The sequence below is a fragment of the Ovis aries genome, chromosome X, assembly GCF_016772045.2.
Source record: "Ovis aries strain OAR_USU_Benz2616 breed Rambouillet chromosome X, ARS-UI_Ramb_v3.0, whole genome shotgun sequence".
NCBI classification, from domain to species: domain Eukaryota; kingdom Metazoa; phylum Chordata; class Mammalia; order Artiodactyla; family Bovidae; genus Ovis; species Ovis aries.
Window position 1 is genome coordinate 13,767,642 of NC_056080.1, and position 25,135 is coordinate 13,792,776.

General features: G+C 39.5%; 1 protein-coding gene and 1 long non-coding RNA gene across 5 annotated transcripts in view; one reads left to right on the plus strand and one right to left on the minus strand.

Moving 5' to 3' along the window:
* ACE2 (angiotensin converting enzyme 2) overlaps positions 1-3,469 on the minus strand; it is a 49,693-nt gene extending 46,224 nt beyond the window's left edge. For 2 of the 4 annotated variants that reach the window (XM_042242295.2, XM_060408290.1), the window contains exons 1-2: positions 3,272-3,469; positions 2,354-2,510 (exon numbers count right to left, since the gene is read on the minus strand). In XM_042242295.2, the coding sequence (XP_042098229.1) occupies positions 2,354-2,356 (3 nt within the window). In that variant the 5' untranslated portion in view covers positions 2,357-2,510; positions 3,272-3,469. Of the gene's footprint in view, positions 1-2,353; positions 2,570-3,271 lie in introns of those variants that run through there. The other 2 variants (XM_042242294.2, XM_012106267.4) reach the window with 1 other exon arrangement.
* LOC121818329 (uncharacterized) lies at positions 1,179-2,796 on the plus strand. Its single transcript, XR_006058396.2, has 2 exons — positions 1,179-1,382; positions 2,289-2,796. It is a non-coding gene; the product is annotated as an uncharacterized LOC121818329 (long non-coding RNA).
* Positions 3,470-25,135: the final 21,666 nt, after the last annotated feature.

A 25,135-nucleotide genomic window follows, 5' to 3' on the forward strand; every position in this document is an offset into this window, starting at 1 on the left:
TAAGTCACATGGCAAAGGACACAGTCACGTCACCTTCAGTGAGATGGCACTGTAAAGTGACATAGCCTTGCACATTGATACTGAGGAAGGTAAAGAACTGGGTTCATAAATGCATGTCTCACCCACAGTGGATCCACAATCCTTACATTTGCTTAAATATTTCCAAAACCTATTTATAGTTTTCAATGTCTCACTTTTTCAGATTAAAGAATGGTCTAGATTTACAAGTCTTACCAGTTTCACTACCTGTAATAGAAACAGCACCTCCTCCTATTTATTGTAAATTTATCTCTTTTGAGCTTTCAAAGGCACCACCTTTCTGATCTGAAGAGAGTTGGCCAATACAACTGGGAACATTCTATCCTTTCTTCTTCCATCTCAGACCCATGTTGTTTTTCTTTTTGAGTTAGGCTTTGTAGAGCTAATTCTGTTTTCCCTTCTAGCTCTCTCTCATCCCTGTAAATCACTCCAGTGGCTCTTTCCTTGGAAAACATTCTCCATTTCTCCAATTCTTTCTGTAAGCATGGCCATCAGCAGTGGACCATTATCTCAGCTTCCTATTCATCTTGGTACCTCTTGTAGCACCAGCTGCAGTTCCCGTTTCATTAGGGGATCTCAATAAATGTGATAAGAAAACAGATGAGCCATTGTCCTCCCTGTCTACTGCCTCCTCCCCAGGTAAATCCATACAGATGCACTACTGCGCTAACTCGCCCTTCATCACTGCTGGAGGAAGGAGATACTGGGCCCCCTGCTTGCTTCCTGTATTTGCATATTTTCACTTTTCTTTAAAGGGCCCATACTGTCTGCACTTTGACTACCCTTCTTGGACTTATGCCCTTTCATTTCTGCCTTTCCTCTAATCAACCAGTGCAATTCAAAAGTGATAGCACTTAATGATCCAGAGATGATTTCAACAAACATCGCTACATCTCTTTCTGTAAAATGCCTTCTCAGTATCTGGACACTGAACAGAACTGTTACACATTTTTTCAGCAATTAGAATTCCCTCTCACATTCACAGCAGCGGTACTGTATTGTTCTCCCAGGCCCACAAGCATTGAGCACAATTCTGGTGGGTTTGTGTACTAACTGTTGTCACAGCAACCCTATGAAGCAAATATGAGTATTAGGTGGCTTTTCACAGGCAGAAAAACTAAAGCGCAGAAAGGTTCATTAAGTAGTTGAAGTTCACCCAGGTAGACAGCGGTGGAGCCAGGATTTGGACCTCGGCAGTTTGACTCCAGAGCTCTTAGGCACAATGCTGGCCTACCTTCAACACCACCTATGGACCATTTGACTGAGAATGAAAACAAATGCACACTGCACATCAAGATCAAATAAAACACGAGAAAAAAGCAAACATGAAGAGACGAAGAAAGGTAAGACCAAAATATGAGACAAGAAAAAAACAAAGGTCTCCTATGACAACACTGGGCTGTCAAAATCTCCTGGATCTCTTAAAGCTTTAGAAAAACTGTGGCAGGGGATGGGGGGGAAATCTCCTGGGGAATTTGCATGAAGCAGCCGATCTCAGACTGAATCTGTCCAGAATATAGAATCTGTCCAGTGAGTGGCAGTGATTTAACTTAAACCTGTAACTGACTATTTGAAAAAATCAGATTTGAACTACATTTTTGAAAGAATGCATTGCTGGACAAATGTCACAAAAACTTTCCTTAAATAATGTCACTCCATTTCCAGCACTGCTTTGAGATATGTGAGGGAAGGAACTTCCTAAATCCTTGCACTTGTCAAATAGTACATCTTGCTTTCCCAGAGCATTCTCAGATTTGTCAGAACTGGTTTGATTACAGGTTTTCTTGGAGGGCTCTGTGGATCTTGTATGCTCTGGAAGTCCCTCAGAACTCCATGACAATTAAGGAAGGAATTCCCAAGTCCAGCCTCACCTGACCCCTGGTAATCTTAATTACTAGCGAGTTCTTTCACTAAGCCTCCAGCTGCATATTTTTTCAGTTAATAGATGATTTGTAGAGAGTCTTTAGATATTCCTGTTGACATTGTAGGCTTGAGGAAATTATTAACTGAATAACTTATGGCATTTCTGTGACATGCTTTGAAAGCCTGACTATGATAAGAATTATGGTGGCAAATTTCTAAAGCATGTTCACCAAGAATCTGGACTGAGACCAGTGAATTATTTTGTAACATTTTTTCAAATAAACTCAAAGGTCAATTTTTCAGTCATCTGGAACTCCAGAATCAGAAATACTGAGGCAAACATCCAATCTCACAGCTCAGAGCATTTGTTTGATATCCCTTTTCAGTTTCCTGGGCAGTAAGCTGATTTTTAAGAAGCAACCAATACCCCTCTGTAGCCATGAGGACTCACCATCTTTTGGACATTCTCATCGGTAATATTGGTGTTATAATTCCAAGAAGCAAGTGAACTTTGATAAGACAGGTCTTCGGCTTCATGGTTAAACTTCTCCAAAAATGTCTTGGCCTGTCCTTCAGTGGTGGATTGAGCAGCAGTTACAGCAACAAGGCTGAGAAGGAGCCAGAAAGAGCCTGTCATCTTTCTCTGTACACCAAGATCCCATCCACTGAACAACTTCCCTAGAGTAAAACCTCCTCATGAGATTTACTCTCTATCAGCCTTTGACCTTGGGTTGGGCACTGAGCAGGGAAGATGAAAAAAAAAGGGAAGAAGAAGAGAAAACTGTAAACAATCTGCTGAACCAACATAAAACTCATCCTGGAGAGGCCAGATATGTAAACAGATTTTAGAATGATTTCTTAGAGCAAATCAAATAAACAAATGTTATTCATTAATCCTAGAGAATCACAGCTCTTCTTGCATTTTTATGGCCAAATCAAAACTTGTACATTTGGTTAATATGTTCCTTAAAATCTGTTAAAGATACACTGAAGATATTAGGATTTTACAGTGACCAATGAACTCTTGTATTAGGAATCTTGGGGCTAATGTTGGGGACTTAGATGTTTTACAGACAAGTCCATTAATAATCACTTATCTTTCCTTCCTTTTAAATTTTAAGCTCATATTCACAAAAACTCTCCACTTGGATAATACTTTCCTTTCCTAAGTAAACAACTTTGCTCTTATCTTTATAGAATTCTTTTTTTTCTGGTAAATTTTCATTTCCAGGGCCATTTTTTTTGAATTATAAAACTACCCTTCACTCCACAAGTTGAGTCTCCTGATTTAACTTGGAAAAACTTCAAAAGGGTCATTTTTTATCTCTCAGATAATCACTGTGTGCCTCCATCCCTTTCACTTACTTACCTGTTCAAAACTCCGTCACGCTCACAAGGAAATCAGAACGCTACCACATGGTATGAAAATCAGAGAGTGTCCATGTCAGTCCTGGTCATCCATAGCCATGGATCATGGCATCGAATTCAGAGAGATTTCAGTGGTTATCCTGTAGAATATCAGGAGTTAGACCAGTATCCTCATTCCCAGGCTATAGATACAAGCGTTATAGATAAAAGAGACGAGCCGCTTTAAATGGCAGGGCTTGTGGGCCTGCTTGGTTGTGATTATGAAACTTTCACACAGGGAAAACATTTCTTCACCCAGAAAAACAAGTCTTCCAGGTCCAGGTGAAATGGCAGTAATGAGGCCTTTAAAACAAACTTTCCACTACTTCCCCTTATTCTAACATTGTACATATTATTGTTGAAAAGCAAAAAATAATAAAGCAATTGTTTAAAGTGCTTTGCATTATAATATCTCATTGAAGTAAACCTAGAGGCAAACATTTTTATTGCCATTATACAGACTATGAAACTGAGGCTCAGAGAACTTAAATAAATGTGCAAACCTCACTCACACAGGAAGCGGCAGAGCCAGGATATGAAGGTATGCCATCTGAGTGTACACTATAGGCCTTTAGTGCTGTCAGTAGTCTAACAGCAGTGATTTAGGTACGGATGGGGAGCAGCACAGGGATGTGGGCCTTTGAGGATGATGATGGATCTGGTTCGGCCACATCAAAAAGAGGTGGATTCTTACTACCCTTGATATGAATCAAAAGACATCATCTTTCTAAGACATAAAGTAATTGACACATTTAAGCAATTATGATCAAGAAGGTTAAAACAAAGTGAGCTGGCAGGGATCAGTGCAGTTTCAGTCAAACTCCTCCCACATTCAAGGAAGCTGAGATACACTCGCTTCTCACAGCATTAAGAGAAAAACCGGTCAAGAGAAAAGAGGGCAGTGTGTGAGGCCCTGAACAAAGAGGCGGGATGTCACTTTAATAAAAGCTGAAATACAAGTCTACTCAGGTTGCTTCCTGAATGAAGCTCTCAGATTCAAGAAAAAAAAATGGGAGTAGTCCAACTCCAACACATTGAGGCAGAAAGGTGAATGCAATCGAATTGAAATAGAGAAAGCAGGATATGAAATCAGAAAGCTAAAAATAGATGAACAAGGAGCCTAACACTGAGGCAGGAAAATTCTGGCAGCCAAGAAATTTAGAGGAGTGAGGGAAATGGGAGAATTTTGTCACAATAATTCTGTAGGAAAACTAGCTCGCAATGGCCAACTGTAAGCAGTGACTAATTATTAAAATTTTTGTTGACTCCCTACTGAGAAGATACTCATGTTCTGCTAGCTCCCCAGAGGTGTTCTCTCAGCCCATTCTGAAAATGGAAAGAATCCACTAAAGACCCAGAGGATGGGACCCAGAAAAACAACTTGCCAGACGAACAGATTCTTTGTTAAAGAATGAAGAACTAGAAAAAAAGTAGAATGGAGATTGAGGAAACTTACTCTTCTTTTCAAAAGGATAGAGGGAGAGTTTGGTTATGACATCTGACAAAACTATAAAATATCATTTTTTTAGAATGTGGTTTGTACTTGGAAAATATATATCTTTAATCTCAAATATATATCTAGGGATTCACTAGGAACAAATCAGATGCTGCCTGACTCATTACCTTTGTATCTTCCATTTCAATAAGAGATTTAACAAAATGTGAAGTTCTATGACTAGATCTAAATGTCCCCAAAAGAACCACACAGCACAGAATTAAGCAGTCCCCTGATCAACAACAATTCATGTTGAAGACAACAAGTCTCGAGTCACATATATAAAATGGATAAGAAACAAGGATGTCTTATATAGTATAGGGAAGTATATTCAATATCTTAAAATAACCTATAATGAAAAAGAATCTGAAAAAGAATATATATGTGTGCACATGTGTGTGCGCATGCGTGTATGCTATGCTTAGTTGCTCACTTGTGTCTGACTCTTTTCTACCCCATGGACTGCAGCCCACTAGGCTGCTCTGTCCATGGGGATTCTCCAGGAAAGAATACTGGAGTGGGTAGCCATGCCCTCCTCCAGGGGATCTTCCCGACTCAGGGATTGAGCCCAGGTCTCCCACATTGCAGGTGGATTCTTTACCATCTGAGCCACCAGGGAAGCCCAGATATGCGTGTGTGTGTGTGTGTGAGTGTGTGTGTGTGTGTATGTGTGTGTGTATAAAACTGAATCACTGCGCTGTACACTAGAAACTAACACAACATTGTAAATCAACTACACTTCAATTTTTAAAAAAGAATCTTGATTTAACAATTATTTATTGGCTACGTGCTATATGCAAGGCACTATTCTAAATACTGGATACACACTAATGAATAAGACAAGAAAAGTTCTGTGGATAATATATGAGGTGAGGTAGCAGGAAGAAACAAATAGCTGGTGGTACATGCCATGGCTTTATAATAAGCAGGAAAGCAGGGTGGTAAGTGATGGGGTGGGGATGACAGGATGACATTTGAGCAAAGACCTGGAGGAAGAGATGAAAGCCACGCGGATATCTGAGGGGAGTCTGTCGTAGGCAGAGGGAACTACGAGTACAAAGGTCTCAAGAACATCAGAGGCCTTTATGACTGGAGCCCAAAGTGCATGGGGAATGTGGCAAGAGGTGAAGATGGATAGGAAGCTGTAAGGAGGGCCTTAAAGACAACTGTAGGACTTTGGCTTCTATTCTTGAGAAATGTGGGAAGACATTGGAGGGCCTCCAGCAGAGAAGTGATCCGGCAACTGTTTAAACAGGATCACTCTCACTGCTGGTTAGAGAACAGACACTGAGGGAGTATGGCAGAAGCAAGGAGGTCAGTCAGGGAGCTACTATAGATGCCTTGTCAAGCGAGGCTGAATAAAAGCTTAACATGAGCTATCAATCCAACATGGCTGCATCCAGAGGAAAATACAGAAGAGTGAAAGCAAGAACCTGTTAGTTGCTCAGTTGGGCCTGATTTTTTGTGACCCTATGAGAAGGGTAACCAACCCACCAGGCTCCTCTATCCATGAGATTCTGCAATAAGCAGGACTAAAATAACGTTATCTGAAGCATGGTGCATACGTGAGAAAGGAGACCCAGCAAAGATTGCTCTCCTCTGTCACAGGACTGTCATTTAGAAGACTTGGGTAGCTTAACGGATTGACTCTGCCACTAATTAGCTATATGACTTTGGGCAGATAATACTTAATATTTCCCTCATACTTAATTTCCTTATTTCAAAGCTGATAATAATAGTATAGCCATCTCACAGGGACATTGTACGTGTTCTATGAATGAATACAGAGAAAAATGACTAGGAATAAAAGTCACTCAAAGTGTGCAAAGCTATGTAATAATTAGGGGACATTGAGAAGTGAGGCAGATGGGAGATTCAACCATAAGAGTTCTGAAGGAAAACTGTCATATTCTGAGAATAACTGTGCACATGTGGGCAAAATGAAAAGGTACTGCTCTGATTTTTACTAGTTTTGCATTTTTAACCATTTAAGGTAGGTATTTTCCTACAATATATTCCATCCTAATCAGAATGTTGCCTGAACATTATTCTACGTGTCCTTTTTTTCTTTCCAGGTGACTCAGTGTCATCATCTTGAACAGCATTCACTGACTAGGCTCCAACATGACAACATCTTTGGGGTTGCACATTAAATGGCTCCAAACAGCTTTATTGCTATTAACTTTGCTGTCTCTGCAGGCTCTGAATTCGGTGCCACTTCTTGAAGAATGCACTTTGAGTGACCCTGCCCATTGCAAATTCTCTTCCTGTGTTTGATGTGCTGTATGCTGAGAACTAAGTAAGAACCAGACAACCATGGAGTTCAGTTAGGACGCTCCCTCTTCATAGGCTTGGACCTGAGGGTGGGTCTTCATCCTGCTTGAGCAAAGTGCATAGACTTTGAGATCCATATTTCCCTTACTGCTCAGCTTTCTATCCACTTCCAACTGAGTAATAAATGGTGAGGTCTCTAAATAGCTATAGCATAAACTTCCTCTAGTTTTCCAAGTTGAGACGATAACTTTGGTCAGAGAAAAAAGGATGTTTTGCATAATTTCTTATCTTAAAATTGATATGCTTCTAATAGGAATAAGAAAGGATATCAGGAATATAAAACAGAGGGAATTTAAACCTGTACATGATCAAGAATGATTTGCCTTTAGTCCAATTGGTTTCAACCACATATTTATCACACAAAGTGAATTTATAAGTACTTTACTTAAAATAAACAATAAGTTGACTCTTTAACCCAAAGGAAAAGCTAAAGCTCTTTCCTGTTTACATTCTAGCTGCATAGCTGTCCCGTTTTCTTACAGATAGAGCAAAGATAATCTTCATTAACCAATTGACAAATGTTTTCAACAGACAGAGTTCAAGTTGTAAAAGTCAAACTGTGGATTCCAGGAAGGTTATACTGTTTATTTGTCTGAATTTATGATAGTACAGTGCTTGTCATATAACCCACATTTATTCCCACATCCAAACTGTACAAAATAGCAGGTAACACTAGAGCCACTAGTATAAATTTATATCTAGGGCCTTAGAAGCAAAACTTGAACCGTTATCCTAAGTGAAACGGGACTCTATGGTAGAGTTTGAACAGAGGAGTGACACCATATCATTTATATATGAAAGAATCACTCTGGCTGCTTTATGGAGGACAGGTGGCTAGATTTTGAATACAATTTGAAAGCAAAACCAACAGGATTCTCTGAGGAATTGGATGTAGGCTGTGAAAGATCGAGAGAGTCAAAGATTATCCCAGGGGTTTTGGACTGAACAACTAGAAGGATGATACTGACATCAATTTAAATGGGATGGTTGCAGGTCATGAGAAATCCAAGTGAGGGTGCTGAAGAGGCAACTAGATATACAAACCTGCAGTTTGGCAGTGAAGTCGGGGATGAAGATATAAAGTTTGAGAGTTGTTATCTAGAGATGGTTAGTCAAATAGGTCTTTTCAGTTAAGACAAAGAGGAAAGGGTCTTACTTATTCAGGATTCTGGTGCGCTGGCAAGTATGACTTAGTCCAGACCTCAGGAGGAAAATGGGATGGAATAAGAAGGAAAAAAAGTTACTTCAAATAACCCTCTCTAGGGGAGCCATCTGTGGACTGTACAGGGAAGTGATAAAAGGGAGTACCACAATTCTCAACTGCTTTATAGAAGAGTAGACTCATCTCAGGAGCACAGGATGGTTGAGTTGAAGCAAGGTGCAGGTGCAGAAAACGCAGCTGACATGATACATAGTCGAAGCCAAGTAGCTTAAACCCAGTCCAGGTCAACACTGAAACACGGGTGGACATTCAAAGCATAGAAGACTCCATCTGCAGCTAGCTCCTACCTGTCTGCTGGAACCTGAGGGTGACTGAAGACCTTTACACTTTGGTTAATATTTCCTCAGTTCAGTTCAGTCGCTCGGTCGTGTCCAACTCTTTGCGACCCCATGGACTCCAGCATGTCCATCACCAACTAAATATCTTAGGATAAGCCTTCATCGCTAGTGACCTCTACTGTAGTCTGTCAATTGAGTGTAACAGCCATATTTTCTGATCCAGCTAGAAATGTCCAACAGTAGTCGTCTTTTTGAAGTCTAGTAGGCTTATCTTGGAGACACATTGTACCCTTCCTACCTCCTCTTCTAAGGGATGTATCTGGTGTAGGTCATCAGGGTGGCTTGGCCAGGGCTAGTTACCTTGGCCAGATCAGAGAGATGTGGAATAGATAAATCACATTATAAATCCTCAAGGGCCTAACATCTGAGGTTCAAGGAGGATCAGTCTGGAAGTCAAAAGTTGAATGGTAAAAGCTTCAATCTCTTGCCTACATAGATACAAGCACTTGAAATTATAAGAACTTTTCTGAGACTCCAGAATCTACCATTTTTTAAATAAAAATATCTTGGCTTTTGATGAAATGTCACCACAAATACATAAAGGCTGGAAGCTCAGCTGAGTAAGAGATAACTATCTCATTCTTTGTCATTAAAGATCCTCCCAAGGTTTGCCGGCCTGTCATCAGTTTCATTAAGAATCCTCTTTGGCTGGAGAAACATGTCAGATGAAGTATGCCTAGAAAGCAGACACTATATAACATAAATCCCAGGACAGCCTTGCATTTTTTCTAGGACAGTCAGAATGTGGTAGATATTAATAATATTCATTTGGAAAGAATCAAGGCCTTTAGGACCTTGGAACTTGGACCATGCCATTATGTTATAAGATGTTAATTTTGGATCTCAGATATTCCTGATATTTTGACATTGCTTTATATGAGGTTAGGCAAAGCCTCAGTGATCTGTGCAAGGATAAAATCACCAAGCAACTGTGAATATTGAAAATTTGAGAATACACTTGGAGGAACTCTCATAGAGTGTCTTTCTCTGTTCACTCTTTCCCCTGGATTTTCTGATTGGTATTGTCACAAGCCTTTTTGCCTCTCCTATTGTAAAACTGGAATTTCCCTAAAATTAGCTGGGGAGCAGGAGTCAGTTATAGCTTGCTGGGATGCTTGATCTTCTTTCAAAGCTGATTCAGAATCCTCTCTGAATTTATTTGGTCAAGAAGTCTTTATGGCCAAGTTCCATACAAATTCAACATGAACCTGAAATTTGGGGACAGCGCCAACTCTTCCATACAATGTTTCTGGATGATCTAGGATGCCTGGGAGCATGGGGCACTTGAGAGACATTTTTGATAGTCCAGATCTATGCCTACAACTAACACACTCCTTGGAAAACTGGGAGAAGTAGTAGGGGAGGGCCAAAATCTCCAAGGTTGAGATTTCAACCTGGCACTCTCCTAAAGAGGAAGCTGCTGGTAATCAAAACCCAGAAGTAACAAGGCCCAAGACAAGGTAAGGCCTTAAGCCAGGCCCCATTGCACCCATCAGGGAGCATTAGGCATTGGCAAGCCAATATCCTAAACAGCTTCACTGGGGGCACGAGCCCCTGACAGATATGGAGATGCTGTGATCCAGCTGCCAACTAGAATAGCCATAGGGCAAAGGTAGTGGCAGAACAGATAAGAAATTACTCAGTTTTGTTTAACTAAGAGAGAAGAGAATGAGGAAAATGAGAAAGAGGGAGAGAGAATGCTAGGGCATTAACTAGATAGCACACAGGCCTGTCTTTACAGATTACAAATCATGATTAATATTTATATTCCAGGGACTGTGTTAAGCACTTTAGAAGAAGTATCTTCTTGAATCCTCACTGTTACCCTATGTAAAGAATCATGATGATTTCTACCTAATAGGATCGTGAATGAAGATTTAAAGAGGTTAACTAAAGAGCCCAAGTCTGTTTAACAAGTAGAGGTGCCCACATTTTAACCCATTTATTTACCATGATGCTCAACTAATCAGGGAGAGGGCTTTGTAAATATTCACTACAAGATATTTGCAGTAGACTGCAAAACTACTTCTTCAACACCCTTTATAATGTAACTGTGCAGTTTCTCCCAACAAGATATATAGTCTATTTCCCTTCTTCCCTTCTTCTTCCCTGCTTTGGCCAACAGCATGTGGTAGAAATGAAAGTGGGCCACTCCATTCTTTCTCTCTCTCTCTCTCTCTCTCTCTCTTTTTCTGAAGGCTGAGTAGCTTACCAAGTGAATAACCTGACTGAAAGTCCTGCAGAGTGAGGGACCAATGGAGCAGATAAGACAACCAAGCTGAGGCCATCCTAGACCAGTCAGCTCCCAGCCTCCCTGGCAACTGACTGCAGATGCATGAATGAGAACAACTAAAACCAGAAGAACTTCTCAGGTGAGCCCAGAAAAAAACTATCAGCCCATAGAATCACGAACTAAACAAATGACTACCATTTCAAGCCACGGAGTTTTAGGGTGGCTTTTTGTGTAGCAAAAGCTAACCCACACAACCTCTCAATAACTTCACAAAGGTCTTTCCAAATTCTCTATTCAGTTATGAAGCTCTTGGATTGCAAGTAAGAAGACACTCTTACTCAACTGGCTTTAAACAACAAGGAAAACATATTAACTTTCATGCAAATGAAAGACTATGATGTGTTAAATCCAGAGTTAGTTAATTTAGTGTCTTATTGATATCATCAAAGACCCAGGTTTCTTCCATCTTTCCACTGTGCACCCTTGGCATGTTGGCCTCTGTTCTGATTAAAGCTCCCCTTGGGGTCACAAGATAGCTACACTCATTTCAAGTGTCACATCCAGAAATGACAATATGGAAAAAGAAGAACAGTTTCTGTTTGTGAATCTCTCTTTTTTTAATGACTTTTTTTAAGACTAAGGAAAGCTTTCTCAGAGGACTAGCATAACTGACTTAGACTAACGAAGGTTTACATCTGATTCATGCTGGAAAATGGTAGACCTCCAGCTCAACACGACTATGTCTTTTTTTTTTTTTATGACTATGTCTTAAGAGAGTATGAGGGAATGCCTTTCACATACTTAATCTAGGTCACGCTATTTCTGGGACATTTTCTATAGAGATTTGAGTAATAACTAACCCTGTTTAGACATTTATATGTCTGCATTTGCACTAGTGTCAGTAACAAATAGGAGAAAGCAGGAAAAAATAAAATAAAATATCAGTACAAATAATTAGCCCTGAGTTTAAAATGACAGGAGAGAAACTAACACTTAAAGCATTTACTATAGATCACCTTACGGAGTGTTCACAATCTACATTTGTGGAAACTGTTACTTCTAAACACTCAGCATGATCAGTAACTAGCTCTATACGACCCAGTAGGAGAACCAGGGTAAATCTGCCAGTGTGTTTTCCATTTCAATTCCTGTCTCTTTCCATGGGATGTTCAGTTCAAAAGTGCCAGTAAGATTATTGAAGAAGAAGATAATTACAATTTTTAAAAATAGATGAAAATGATGCTGTACTTCTGCCTTGAAATTTATTGACGTCAATGTGTAGGAGATATAATCCAGACAGTTCTGTTACTCCCAAGAAAAGGATAGGAGGAAATGGGTTGAGAGGACACGATGGCAAGAGTTCAAGTTTAGTCCTAAGGGAGAATCACTTGACAGTTGTCAACACTGACATAGACTATTGAATCTTTGTCTCTGGAAGCTTTCACAGGCTGAGGAAGGTTTAGGAGGGTTTAAATTTGACCTTGACTGAGGTCAAAGCTGGATGGTCAGAGCTCCAGTCAAATGCTGCTCTGGGAAAATCAAAAAGAAAGAAAGGGAATGAAGAATGCCTATGGGAATAATGGGACACCAGTAAGAGAAATAATGTCTGTATCATTGAAACTGCAGAAGGAGAAGAGAGGGGCAAAATGGTAGAAAGACTGTTTAAAGAAATAATGGCTGAGAACTTCCCAAACCTGGGGAAAGATTTGGACATCCAAGTTCTCAAAGCTAATAGGTCACCTCCAAAATTTCAATCCAAAACAGTCTTTTCCAAGACACATTATAATAAAACTAAATCAAAGCCAAAGAGAGAATTTTTTAAACAGCCAGGAGAAAATTTTCTCTTATACAAGGGAATCCCCCAATAAGGGTATAACCATATTTTTCAGCAAAAACCTTTTAAGCTTGGAGAGAAAATGGGATGATGTATTCAAAGGGCTAAAAGAAAAAAAAAACTATTAGCTAAGAATACTGTAACTAGCAAAGCTGTCCTTCAAAAATGGAGGTGAAAAAAGTAGAGGAAAAAATGGAGTTGAGATACAGATTCTCTAACAAACAAAAGTTGAAGAAGTTCATTACCACTAGACCTGTCTTACAGGAAATGCTGAAAGGAACTCCTCAAGCTGAAATGTATGAGTGCTAATTAGTAGCATAATATATAACACACTGGTAAAGAATTTAGAATACCCTAATACTGTAATACAGTGGTGTGTTAACACTTAACTCTAGCATAAAGTTGAAAGGACAAAATTAGTTAAAATAGCTAAAACTATAATAATTTGGTTATGCATACACAATATAAAAAGATGTAAATTCTGACATCAAAACCATAAAAGGGGAGAGTTTTTACATGTGATCAAAGTTAAACTGCTATCAGTGTAAAATACTCTGTTATCACCATATGATGGTTTCTGCAAGCCTCGAGTTAACCATAAAAGAAAGACCTACAGTAGATCCACAAAAGGTAAAGAGAAGAGGGTCAAAGCACAGCACAGGGAAATGATCAGCTCATAACAGAGCACAGCAAGAGTGGAAGAAAGGAACAAGAGAACCACAAAACAGGTAGAAAACAATGAATAAGATGCCACTAAAAAGATGGCAGGAGTAAGTCTTTACCTATCAATAATTACTTTAATTGTAAATAAATTGAATGCTTCAATCAAAAGACACAGAACAGCTAAAAACAAGACCCAACTATATGCTGCCTACAAGAGATACACTTCAGCTTCAAGGGCACACAAAACAAAGGGATGAAAAGATAATTCGATCAAGTGGAAGCCAAAAGAGAGTAAGGGTGGCTATACTTATATTAGAAAAAAATTGACTTTAAGTAAAAAATGGTAACAACAAAGAAAGTCATCATATAATAACAAAAGAGTCAATTAATCAAGAAGATATGATGATTGTAAATACATGTGCACCCAACATTGGAGTATCTAAATACATTAAGGAAATACAGATCTGAAGATAGACAACAATGTAATTATAGTAGGGACTTCAATACCCCACTTTCAGCCATTATAGATCATCCAGGCAGAAAATCAATACAGAAACATTAGACTTGAACCATATTTTAGATCAAGTGAATCTAATAGACATATAAAAAAATTCCATCCAACAGAAGCAGAATACACATTCTTCTCAAGCACACATGGATCACTCTCCAGGATATATCCTATGACAGGTCATATAACAAGTCTTGGCAAGCTTTAGAAGATGGAAATCATACCAACATATTTTTTCCAACAGCAGTGGTATTAAACTAGAATTTAATAACATTTTACGGAATTTAATATTCCATAAATAAATTCAATTTATGGAAAATTCATAAATATGTGGGAAATAAACAACACACAACCAATAAGTCAAATAAATAAAAATAGAAAAAAAACATCTTGAAACAAATGACAACGGAAACACAACACATCATTCTCTTCTAAAAGACATTCTCCACCCCCCGCCAAAAAAAAACATACAAATGGCCAACAAGTACATGAAAAGGTTCCCAATATCACTAACCATCAGGAAAATGCAAATCAAAACCACTATGAGATATCACCTCACACCTTTTTAAATGGGTACCATCAAAAGGCAAAAGGTGGTACTGATGAGGATGAAGAATAGGGAACCCTTGCTCACTGTTGCTGGGAATGTAAATTGGTACAACCACTATGGAAATCAATATGGAGGTTCCTCAAAAAATTAAAAAACACAACTACCATATGGTCCAGCAACCGCACTTCTGGGTATAGATCCAAAGAAAATGAAAACAGGTTCTCAGAGATATCAGCACTCCTGTGTCTACTGCAGCATTAGTCACAACAGGCAGGATATGGAAACATCTGAAGTGTCTGTCAATGTATGAATGGATAAAGAAGTTCTGGAAATATAGTGTACAGTATGGTGACTATAGTTAACAATACTGTATATTTGAAAGTTGGTAAGAGAGTAGATTTTATAAGTTCTCATCACAAAAAGAAAAATTGTAACTATATGAGGTATAGGTGTGTTAACCAACTTTATTGTGGTAATTATTTTGCAGTATATACATATAAAAAATCATTATGTTGCATACCTTAAACTCATACAATGTTATATGTCAATTATATTTCAATGATGCTGGAAAAGAGATATGATATATATATATATACACATATATAAAATAGTTATATATGTGTTATATATATATTATATTCATATTAGACTATTATTAGCCATGAGAAAAAAAATCCTGCCATTCATGACAATGTGGATTGACCTTGAGGGCATTATGCCAAACAAAATAAGTCAAACAGAGAAAGATGAATACTGTATGATCTCACTTATATGTGGAAATTTAAAAAGTTGAGTTCAGAAAAACAGAGGGTACAGGGTGGTTGCTAGGGGTTGGGAGTGGGAAAAATGGGAGATGTTGGTCAAAGGGTACAAATTCCTGGTTATAAGACAAGTTCTGGAGATTTAATGTAAAACATGGTGATTATAATTAATGATTCTATACTAAATACTAGCAAGTTGCTGAGAGTAAATCTTAAATGTTCTTATCACCAAAAAAAAGGAGATTGTAATTATGTGATGTAATGGAGGTGTTAGTTAACACTATGGTGGCCACCATTTTACAATCTGTATCAAATCAACACATTGTACACCTTAAATTTACACAACATTATAGGTCAGTTACTGATATATCTCTATTAAGCTGGCAAACAAACAAATGAAACCAAGAGCTGCCCTAGGAATGAGCCCAACCAAAGTCCAGATGTGGCTTCTTCCTCACCTGCCTCCCCGTCCCTACCTCCCACTCCCTGTGTGAGGACCTCGGCTTCATAGGCAGCCTAGCCCATCCTCCACTACTAACAGCCTGCCCAGTGGGTTCTCTCTCACTGCCAGCCCTCTCAGGACCCCATCTCTTCTAGCCCTTTATAATTTCAGTTTTGAATGGTTAGATCTAGATGGGAGATAAGTGGGTGTTCATTATACTATTCCTCAACCTTTCTTTATGCATGATAATGTTTATAATAAAAAATATCAGGAGGTATAGCGGGATACCTGGGTTTGATCCCTGCGTTGGGAAGATCCTCTGGAGAAGGAAATGGCAACCCACTCCAGTACTCTTGCCTGGAAACTCCCATGGACGGAGGAGCATGGTAAACTACAGTCTGTGGGGGTCGCAAAGAGTTGGACACAACTGAGCAACTTCACTTTACTTTTTACCTTTATACAGGGGCTGAGGGCAGATTGTGAGAGGTTGGGTTCTACCCGGAAAGAGATGGGTAGAGAGGAGAGGTTTAAGCAAAGGAACGATATCGTCTGACTTTCCATTTGGGTGTTTGCTATTTATTTCTGTGTTGTGTAGTTTGTGAGATTTTAGTTCCCCAACCAGGGATTGAACTCAGGCCCTTGGCAGTGACAGCGCAGAATTCTCACCATTGGACCACCAGGGAATTCCCTGGCTTTCCATTTTAACAGGATATGTCAAGGCTTCCTTCCTCCATTTAAATCTGACTCCATATAGGATGAGGAAAGTTGCAGTTCTGACTGCAATTTTACCAGAGCCTCTAAAATGTGCCCTTCATTACTCCCAAGCCAAGTATAAAGAGAAAATGACCTAAATCAAGCATAGCACAGGAATGGCCAACAATAATCTGAAGAGCTATACAAATGCTGAAGCAAAAATATAATCCACAGTTTTAAAACTTTCCAGTTGTGAAACATGTTCAATCTGTTTCAGATTCTAATTTCTCTGTATGCCACCACCCATGGTAATGTATTCAGTTTGGACCAAGAATAATCCTGGCAACCAGCCCGCACATTACCCAGTTGTGGGGTTTCTGGCACCCCAATTCCAGTTTGTGTCCTCCACTGAGGACACAGCTAGCATGGCATAGATGACATGTTCAAGTTACTCTAGGAAGACAAATTGATGACAAAATCCTTTATAAGCGGAATAGAGCTAAATGTAGAAAAATAAGTTAAAATATGAAAACCAAAACAATGAGTGCTCAAACCCTCTAACAACACAGGAACATTTTTAAATGCTGCATGATTTGGGGCAAGATATTTAAATTCACTCAGCTGTTTCTACTTTCCTTAAGTAGGATTAGTAATAATTGCTTTTGAATAAAATAATGTGAAGCAGTAAAAATTCATGAATGAAATTAACCTTGTGATAAAACCTATATATTCTTTATAAAAAGTAGTATTAAAACTCGAGTTCACAAAGAAAAGAAAACAGCATTTGTTTAGGGAAAAATTTTTACAATATGAATATGCAAATCTACAATGACTAAAGCTTAAGCAGGATAACCTATCTATCTGGAAAGAAACATAGCTCTGGGATGGAGGTGATGAAAGGAAAGAGATATGTAAGGCATCTATTTGGATTCTCAACACAAATTAAAAAGTACTATACAAAACTCTGCGAAAAATTGCTAGGTACCCCAATTTCTAGCCCCCCACACCCTCAATTCTCCTGAAGAGACACCTGTATAATCCTTTGGGAGGTTTTCTAAATGGATTTTTTCCCCTTGATCTATTGGATTGTGCTGTGTCAAAGCACTGTATTTGAAACTGTAACCTGAGGTTTTTGTACTACTAAAATGAACCTTGGTATTCCTCTTTATAGCTAAGCAGATGATAATCTAGCAGGTAATACTATAATATGTGATGAGAATTTAATATGAGCCTCAGTCACCCTTGGAATGATGGCAAAGATATTAACATTGACAAGCCTCTGTCACTTTTGAGCAAGCAGATTTTAGTTCTTGCATTTATAGATTTAAATTTTCTTTAGTTCTTCAGAGACTTCCCTGGTGGCTCAGACGGTAAAGCATCTGCCTACAATGCGGGAGACCCAGGTTCAATCCCTGGGTCGGGAAGATCTCCTGCAGAAGGAAATGGCAACCCACTCCAGTACCCTTGCCTGGAAAATCCGATGGACGGAGAAGTCCATGGGGTCGCAAAGAGTTGGACATGACTGAGCGACTTCACTTCACTCACTTTAGTTCTTCAGAAAGCATGTTAGATTACCTGGAATTCTCCTAAATAAAAACCGAAAAGGCTTATCACATGAATTAATTGTTCTATTGCTGTCTTGTGGCCCCGTCTTCCCGGGACCTTTGAGTCTTTGCTAGTAACAGCCCCAAGTAATGAAGAAACAGGGATGGGTGACTCATTCCCACATACCTGGCAGACAAGTCACAGATACCAATCCTCGATACAGGAGAATCTGAGTATCATCAGAATTTGACTGGATGCACAAAGTTCTACTGTGAATTAACTTGTCAATCCAACAAAACAGCTTGTCCATCCAGTCAGATAAAATTTTTTACCTGAATTGATAGGCCAGTTGATTCAACAAATATCAACTGGTTCAATGATAAGTCAGAGAATCAAAAAAATCATTTAAAAACATAATCATTGTTACCTAATTGAATTAAAGTTATTACTGGAATAATTAGCTGAGTTGCCACAAGCTGCTCTCTCTGTCTGTCTCTTCAGGGGTTATATAGGATTATAGCCAATGGGGGGAAAATGAGGGATCATGGTGGTTAGAATTAATGTGTATGGACTTGGATGATTTTTTCTTTGCAATTACACTAGTGGAGTTTTGTAGGTTTTAATGCCTCTGGGCCGAAAATTCAAATAAATACTTCATCTATGTGTAGTTGTGTCTTCCTAGGCGGGCAGGCTATCTACTTCTGAGATTAAGCCAGTATAGTTATGAATTATTCATACAACAAAATATTTTCCTTAAATAAATCTTTATTACTTTTTATGGCCTCAAGTTGAGAAGTTTCACTATCAATTTTAATAAGTAAAAATTGCATTCACAGTGCACATTTTCTTTATTAATCCTGCTGTTTTTATTCTTTATTTCATTCTGTTCTTGCACTAGCTCTTTGGGCAGACAGGGCAAGTATTAGTTCCTTTTTAAAGCTAGTCTATTAACATCAAATGGAAATAAGTTATTTCACTGGACTGCTTCCTCTCCACTTTTATGAACCCCTACTCACCTGGGGCCACCCACTTAGTAAATGGTGGTCTTAGGATTAGAACTCAGGCAATATAGGGACTTCCCTGCTGGTCCAGTGGCTAAGACTCTGTTCTCCCAAGGCAGGGAGTCCAGGTTCAATTCCTAATCAGGGAACTAGATCCCACATTCTGTAACTAAGAGTTTGCATGCTAAAACTAAAAAGATCCTGTACGCTGCAAGGAAGATCCCACATGGTGCAACTAAGACGATGCAGCCAAATATATAAATATTTTAAAAATGACTCAGGAATAGAGGTAATACTGTGCATATAACAAGTATTAATCTAGACTCTGTGAGATCTGGGGCAGCGTCCTATCAGTAAACACTTGACTATTTCTGCATTCAATAATATTAAGTACAATAAATAAAGACCATTGAGTACAATAAATATAGATCATAAAGAGTACTATATCTGTTTGGGTCAGGGGTTGCTGTCAAACGGTTTTTAGAGGGTTCTGGATTTTGGAGTTGCAGGATTGTGAAAGTGTGTTCTCTTAGCCTTGGTGCTCTCTCTCCACCACTGTGTGAAGCACTCATCATTTAAGATACAATGACTACTTAATGCACGTTTTATCTCTTATTCCCAGCCTTCTCTGAATACCAAGCAACCTGTTGGTGGTCAGCAGAGAGAACCATTAAGCCCAAGCATTTTCTCCACCACCTTCATTATGCACAAGAGACAACTCTTTTCTTTCACTATTGAGAGCTCAACCATACTTTACACAACATCTCTTAATTTTTCATCACTGGTATCTTTATTTCCCTTTCAATTTCTTCTCTGGATTCTTTAAGAACAGTTAGAGGGACTTCCCTGGTGGTCCAGTGGTTAAGACTCCATGTTTCCAATGCAGGGGGCACAAATTCAATCCCTGGTTGCTGGGAAGTAAGATCCTGTATGCTGCACAGGGTGGCCAAAAAAAAAAAGGTTAGAGAGAGGGGATGAGTAAAATGATAAGGTCATATCATAGAAAAGTCAAGAAGGGAGAGTATCAAAAGGTGGGGAGCAGAGTGCCCTACACTGTCAAAGGGTCAAAAAGATTCAGGAAGTTGAGGACCAAGTTGTGACCTTGACAACCAGCAATTCACCTGTGACCTTTGAGGGAACAGTTTCTTCAGGGTTATGGGAATGGAGGGCTTCCCAGGTGGCGCTAGTGGTAAGAACCTGCCTGCCAATGCAGGAGACACACGTAATGTAAGTGACACAGGTTTGATCCCGGGTTGGGAAGATCCCCTGGAGGAGGGCGTGGCAACCCACTCCAGTATTCTTGCCTGGAGAATCCCATGGACAGAGGAGCCTGGCGGGCTACAGTCCATGGGGTCTCACACAGTCAGACACGACTGAAGCAACTTAGCACACACACATGGGAATGGACCCCAGAAGGCACAGTTGGAGAGCATGTGGATGTTGGTGAAGCCAAGACAATAATTATAGACTTAATTTTTAATGAGCCAGGATTAACAACTTTTGAAGGTCTTCAGAGTTAAGTTGCTTTTACCAGTTCCATGCACTTCCTCACTCTTCCATTAATCTGCTTTTCCTCAAGCACTGACAATAAAACACAACCAAAGCTGGTTTGTATTACATTGTCTTCTTTTTGTTTGTTTTCATTAAACTGCTGACATTACAACAGTTTGTCTTCTAATATTTTACAACATAAATATACAATATTTCTGCTACACCATGGGTTAATATGCTCCTATGAACTGGCCTGAAGGCTCCCTTACTATGTATGACATATTTACATGGGGAACATCATTCCTAAATTTCGAAGAACTGACTAGAGAACTAACAGCTTGAAACATAGGTTAACTGTCATTTTTGTCAATTTGATCTGGTTCAACCTCCTAAGTTTACAAATGCAACCTTGATATAAACAATACTGTCATATTAGTTCACTAATTATGGTGGACTATGAACTAATAGTGGAGGAGGACAGACGGAATCCAGGAGTGATGAACACATGAGTCTTAACTGAACTTTTGCTAAGTTTTGCAAAAGGGGCCACTTGTTCAGTGCAGCAAGACACTTGACCATGGCACCTTCTAGGCTTGCCTGCCCATGGTGGCTAGCGCTCACCTTGGTTCTCACAAGAGCTCCACCATGCCCAGGAGCTCTTGTGCCACCCTTTCCAATGGTCTTGGATATGACCTAGCCATGTTGTTCTGGGAATCTACTTTCAGATTGGGCCAAAAGACATCAGACACTTGGGAAAAAAAAAAACAAACAAACAAACCCTGGGATCTCTTTCTCTGCATCTGATTAAATGTCTCCATCCTAAACCCCATATTCCCATGCCCATATTCATTTAAACGAAAATTTCCTAAAAAAGAATGGTATTCTCGGCAATAAACTGAATCTAAATAATGAACAAATCCCTTCTAGGAAATTCTCTCTCTGTTTATATTTCCTGAACCTAGCATCTTATCTTACACAGAGCGTCTCCATTCAATAAATTCTTCAGGCAGGGAGAGAGGGATGGAGGGAGGGTCAAAGGAAGGTTAGTATGAAAGAAGGAAAGAAAACTTCCATGCATCTGCTTATGTAATTGAAAGAAAACAAGATGCAAAATTCAAAAATTAAAAATAAATAAAAAACAAGGTGTAAGATGGGAAATAAAATACTAAGTTAAGGGGCCCATTGACTTTTGCAGTAAGGACTGGGAATCTGGAGTTTGAGGGATTTTACACTCTTTTTGGTTCTTCACCTGTGTTCTCTATTCCTTGTTCCTTATCTAGGGATGAAAAATGTGTATACTTCACTTGATGATATTAATATCTGATCATGTATCATTCTAGATGCAAGAGTCCACTGCATTCTTTTATATAGTGATGTTTTGTACTGATTAGTCCTTATGGAAAATACAGTAGATGAAACTACACCCCCCAAACCAAAATCTACCTGCATTTACATTTCTTCTGTGAAACAAATCCAAATATCACCATCTCAGCTCATTTTTTCTGCAGTGACTTGGTTTTCACATGCTTCTGTCTTTCCAGTTTCATCATCGTTTTTGCTAAGGACTGGGAGATGAGAGTGACAGCCATATTTCCACTCAATTTACAACATTTTATTTCCACTACATATCACCTCAAAATGTGTTCCTTTGTGGGACATTACAGGATCATTATTTTTAAAATGAAAGGTATGGTTTATGATTGACTGCTGTCTAATTACCTGCAATGTTTGTCAAAGCCAGTGCAGGAGACATAAACTCTATTTTGCTGTTATATTGATGGTCAATTTTACAGCGCATTTCTGCTAGCAAAGAAAACTTCCTTAGCAAGGATATTTAGTGGAACAGACTTTTGCAAGTGGAACAAACCCCCTCAGCTTCACGATAAACAGTGAAGAAAATGTTCTAGTGATCAAATTGGTCCATCCCATGCCTTCAAAATAAAAAGGGATATGGGAAGCGAGTTAGCGACTACTGCTATAACACCAACTGTTGGTGATGGCAGTGGGAGACTGAGCTGCAAATTTTCTATCAGTTCAGTTCAGTTCAGTTGCTCAGTCATCTCCAACTCTTTCGACCCCATGAACCGCAGCACGACAGGCCTCCCTGTCCATCGCCAACTCCCGGAGTCCACCCAAACCCATGTCCATCGAGTCGGTGATGCCATCCAACCATCTCATTCTCTGTCAACCCCTTCTCCTCCTGCCCTCAATCTTTCCCAGTGCATGTATAATAATTATTATTAGAATTTAGAACGATACCTATCTGGAAGTAAAATCAAGTCTATTAGTATGATTCTTTTAATTGGAGGATAATTGCTTTACAATATTGTGTTAGTTTCTGCTATACATCAACATAAATCAGTCATAGGTATACATATGTCCCCTCCCTGTAGAACCTCCTTCCCACCTCCCACCCCATCCCACCCTCTAGGTTGTCACAGAGCACCAGGTTTGAGCTCCCTGCATCATACAGCACATTCTCACTGGCTATCTATTTTACATATGGTAATACAAATGTTTCAATGTTCCTCTTTCAATTCGTCCCAACCTCTCCTTCCCCACTACTGTGTCCACAAGTCTGTTTTCTATGTCTGCATCCTCATTGCTGCCTGCAAATAGGTTCATCAGTACCATCTTTCTAGATTCCATATATATGCATTAATATATGATACTTGTTTTTCTGAGTTACTTCACTCTGTATAATAGGCTCTAGGTTCATCCACCTCATTAGAACTGACTCAAATGTGTTCTTTTTAATGGCTGAGTAATATTCCACTGTATATATGTACCACAACATTTTTATCCATTCATCTGTCGATGGACATCTAGGTTGCTTGCATGTCCTAGGTATTGTAAATAGAGCTGTAATGAACATTGGGTTACATGCATCTTTTTCAGTTCTGGTTTTCTCAGGGTATATGCCCAGTAGTGGGATTCCTGGGTCATACGGTAGTTTTATTCCGTTTTTTAAGGACTCTACACACTGTTCTCCATAGTGGCTGTATCAATTTACATTCCCATCAACAGTGCAAGAGTGTTCCCTTTTCTCCACACCCTCTCCAGCATTTATTGTTTGTAGACTTTTTGATGGTGGCCATTCTGACCAGTGTGAGGTGATACCTCATTGTAGTTTTGATTTGCATTTCTCTGATAATGAGTGATACTGAGCATCTTTTCATGTGTTTATTAGCCATCTGTTGCCGGGAGCCAGTGTGAGGAATCCCGCCCGTGACAAGGTCATGAGGAAGGAAGCTGACATACGCAAGGCGTGCTCAGACTTCAGGGGCCCCTCTGGAAGTTCCTAAGCATGTACCCCAACAAAAATCTGCCGGCTTTTGTGCTCTGCTTTTCCACTCTTCTGACATTTTCTGGAAAAAGTCAATTCAGGGCTTTAGTCTTCTGCATTTGAAAGAGTGTTTCAATCCAAATACTCCTCTGATGGCTTTCTAGCCTGCCTGCAGGACTCGTACAGCTGCGCGTGTGATTGTTTGAGGCCTCCTGACCGCAGGAGGCACAGGAAGCTTAAAACATCCTAGGAATGTAGGGGCTTCCGAGGAGTCAAAATCTTTAAAATAGGACTGATTAAAGGTTTCATTTGTTGAGTCAATATTTGCTGCCAAATTTTCACATCCTTTATTTGTAGATATAGTTGGTATACAGAAAAACAAGTAGTAGACCTTGTATTAGCAACATTAGATCTTTGAGTTAAGTACCTTCTTTGTTATATCCCACTACACCTTTGTTCTATAGAGATGTAACTGTAATGCTTTAAGGAGATGCAGATTAAAGAAAAACACTTCAGGGGAAACAAAATTAACATTCATTAAGGAAGAGAGCCAAAAGTGTTAACAAGCCTCTTGGCCAGAAGATAATGTAAATCACCTGAGACCTTTTGTATACAAAAGGATGTATAGAAAGAGTCTGAGCTGCGAACGCTACATAGTTTTGTGTTACCTATTGATCTCTGTGTTTTATCAAAAGTATAAAAGGCCTTCTGAACAATAAAGGAGGGGGCCAGCTCCAGGGGCCAGCTTCTCGGGGCCAGCTTCTCGAACCAGTTTCTCGGACCAGTTTCTCGAACTAGTCTCTCGGCCTGGTTTCTTGGGGCTCTGGCTCCCCCCGTGTCTTTCTCTCTCTTTCTTCTTCTCTCTCTTTCCCTCTCTCTGCTCTTTACTTTAACTTCAGGCTGAATCTCCACCTGGGGCGCGGAGGCTCGCCAGGTCTACTTACTTGCCCTGGCTGTTAAGACCCGCACGAAAGGGAGCTTAAGGCGAGGCACCCTTAGATATTCAAGCGGGCGCCGGTGGCCCAACGTAGATGGTGCAAATTCCTTGTCTGGAATTTTATTGGTCTTCCGCGTAAACCAAGCTATTCAGCCCTCTTCCTCCACTTAATCTTCTTACTACACTATAGTTTCTTAATCTAATCTTACATTAATAAATAAACAAGTCTTTCCACGCCGACGCTGTCCACCCTTCGAATTCCCTGGATCCACCGGGGCTGGACCCCGGCAATCTGTATGTCTTCTTTGGAAAAAATGTTTGTTTTGGTCTTCAGCCCACTTTTTGATTGGGTTGTTTGTTTTTCTGGTATTGAGTTTTATGAGCTGCTTGTATATTTGAGAGATTAATCCTTTGTCAGTTGTTTCATTTGCTATTATTTTCTCTCATTCTGAGGGCAAAATCAAGTCTAAAAACTACAATCTTCAAGCAGGGA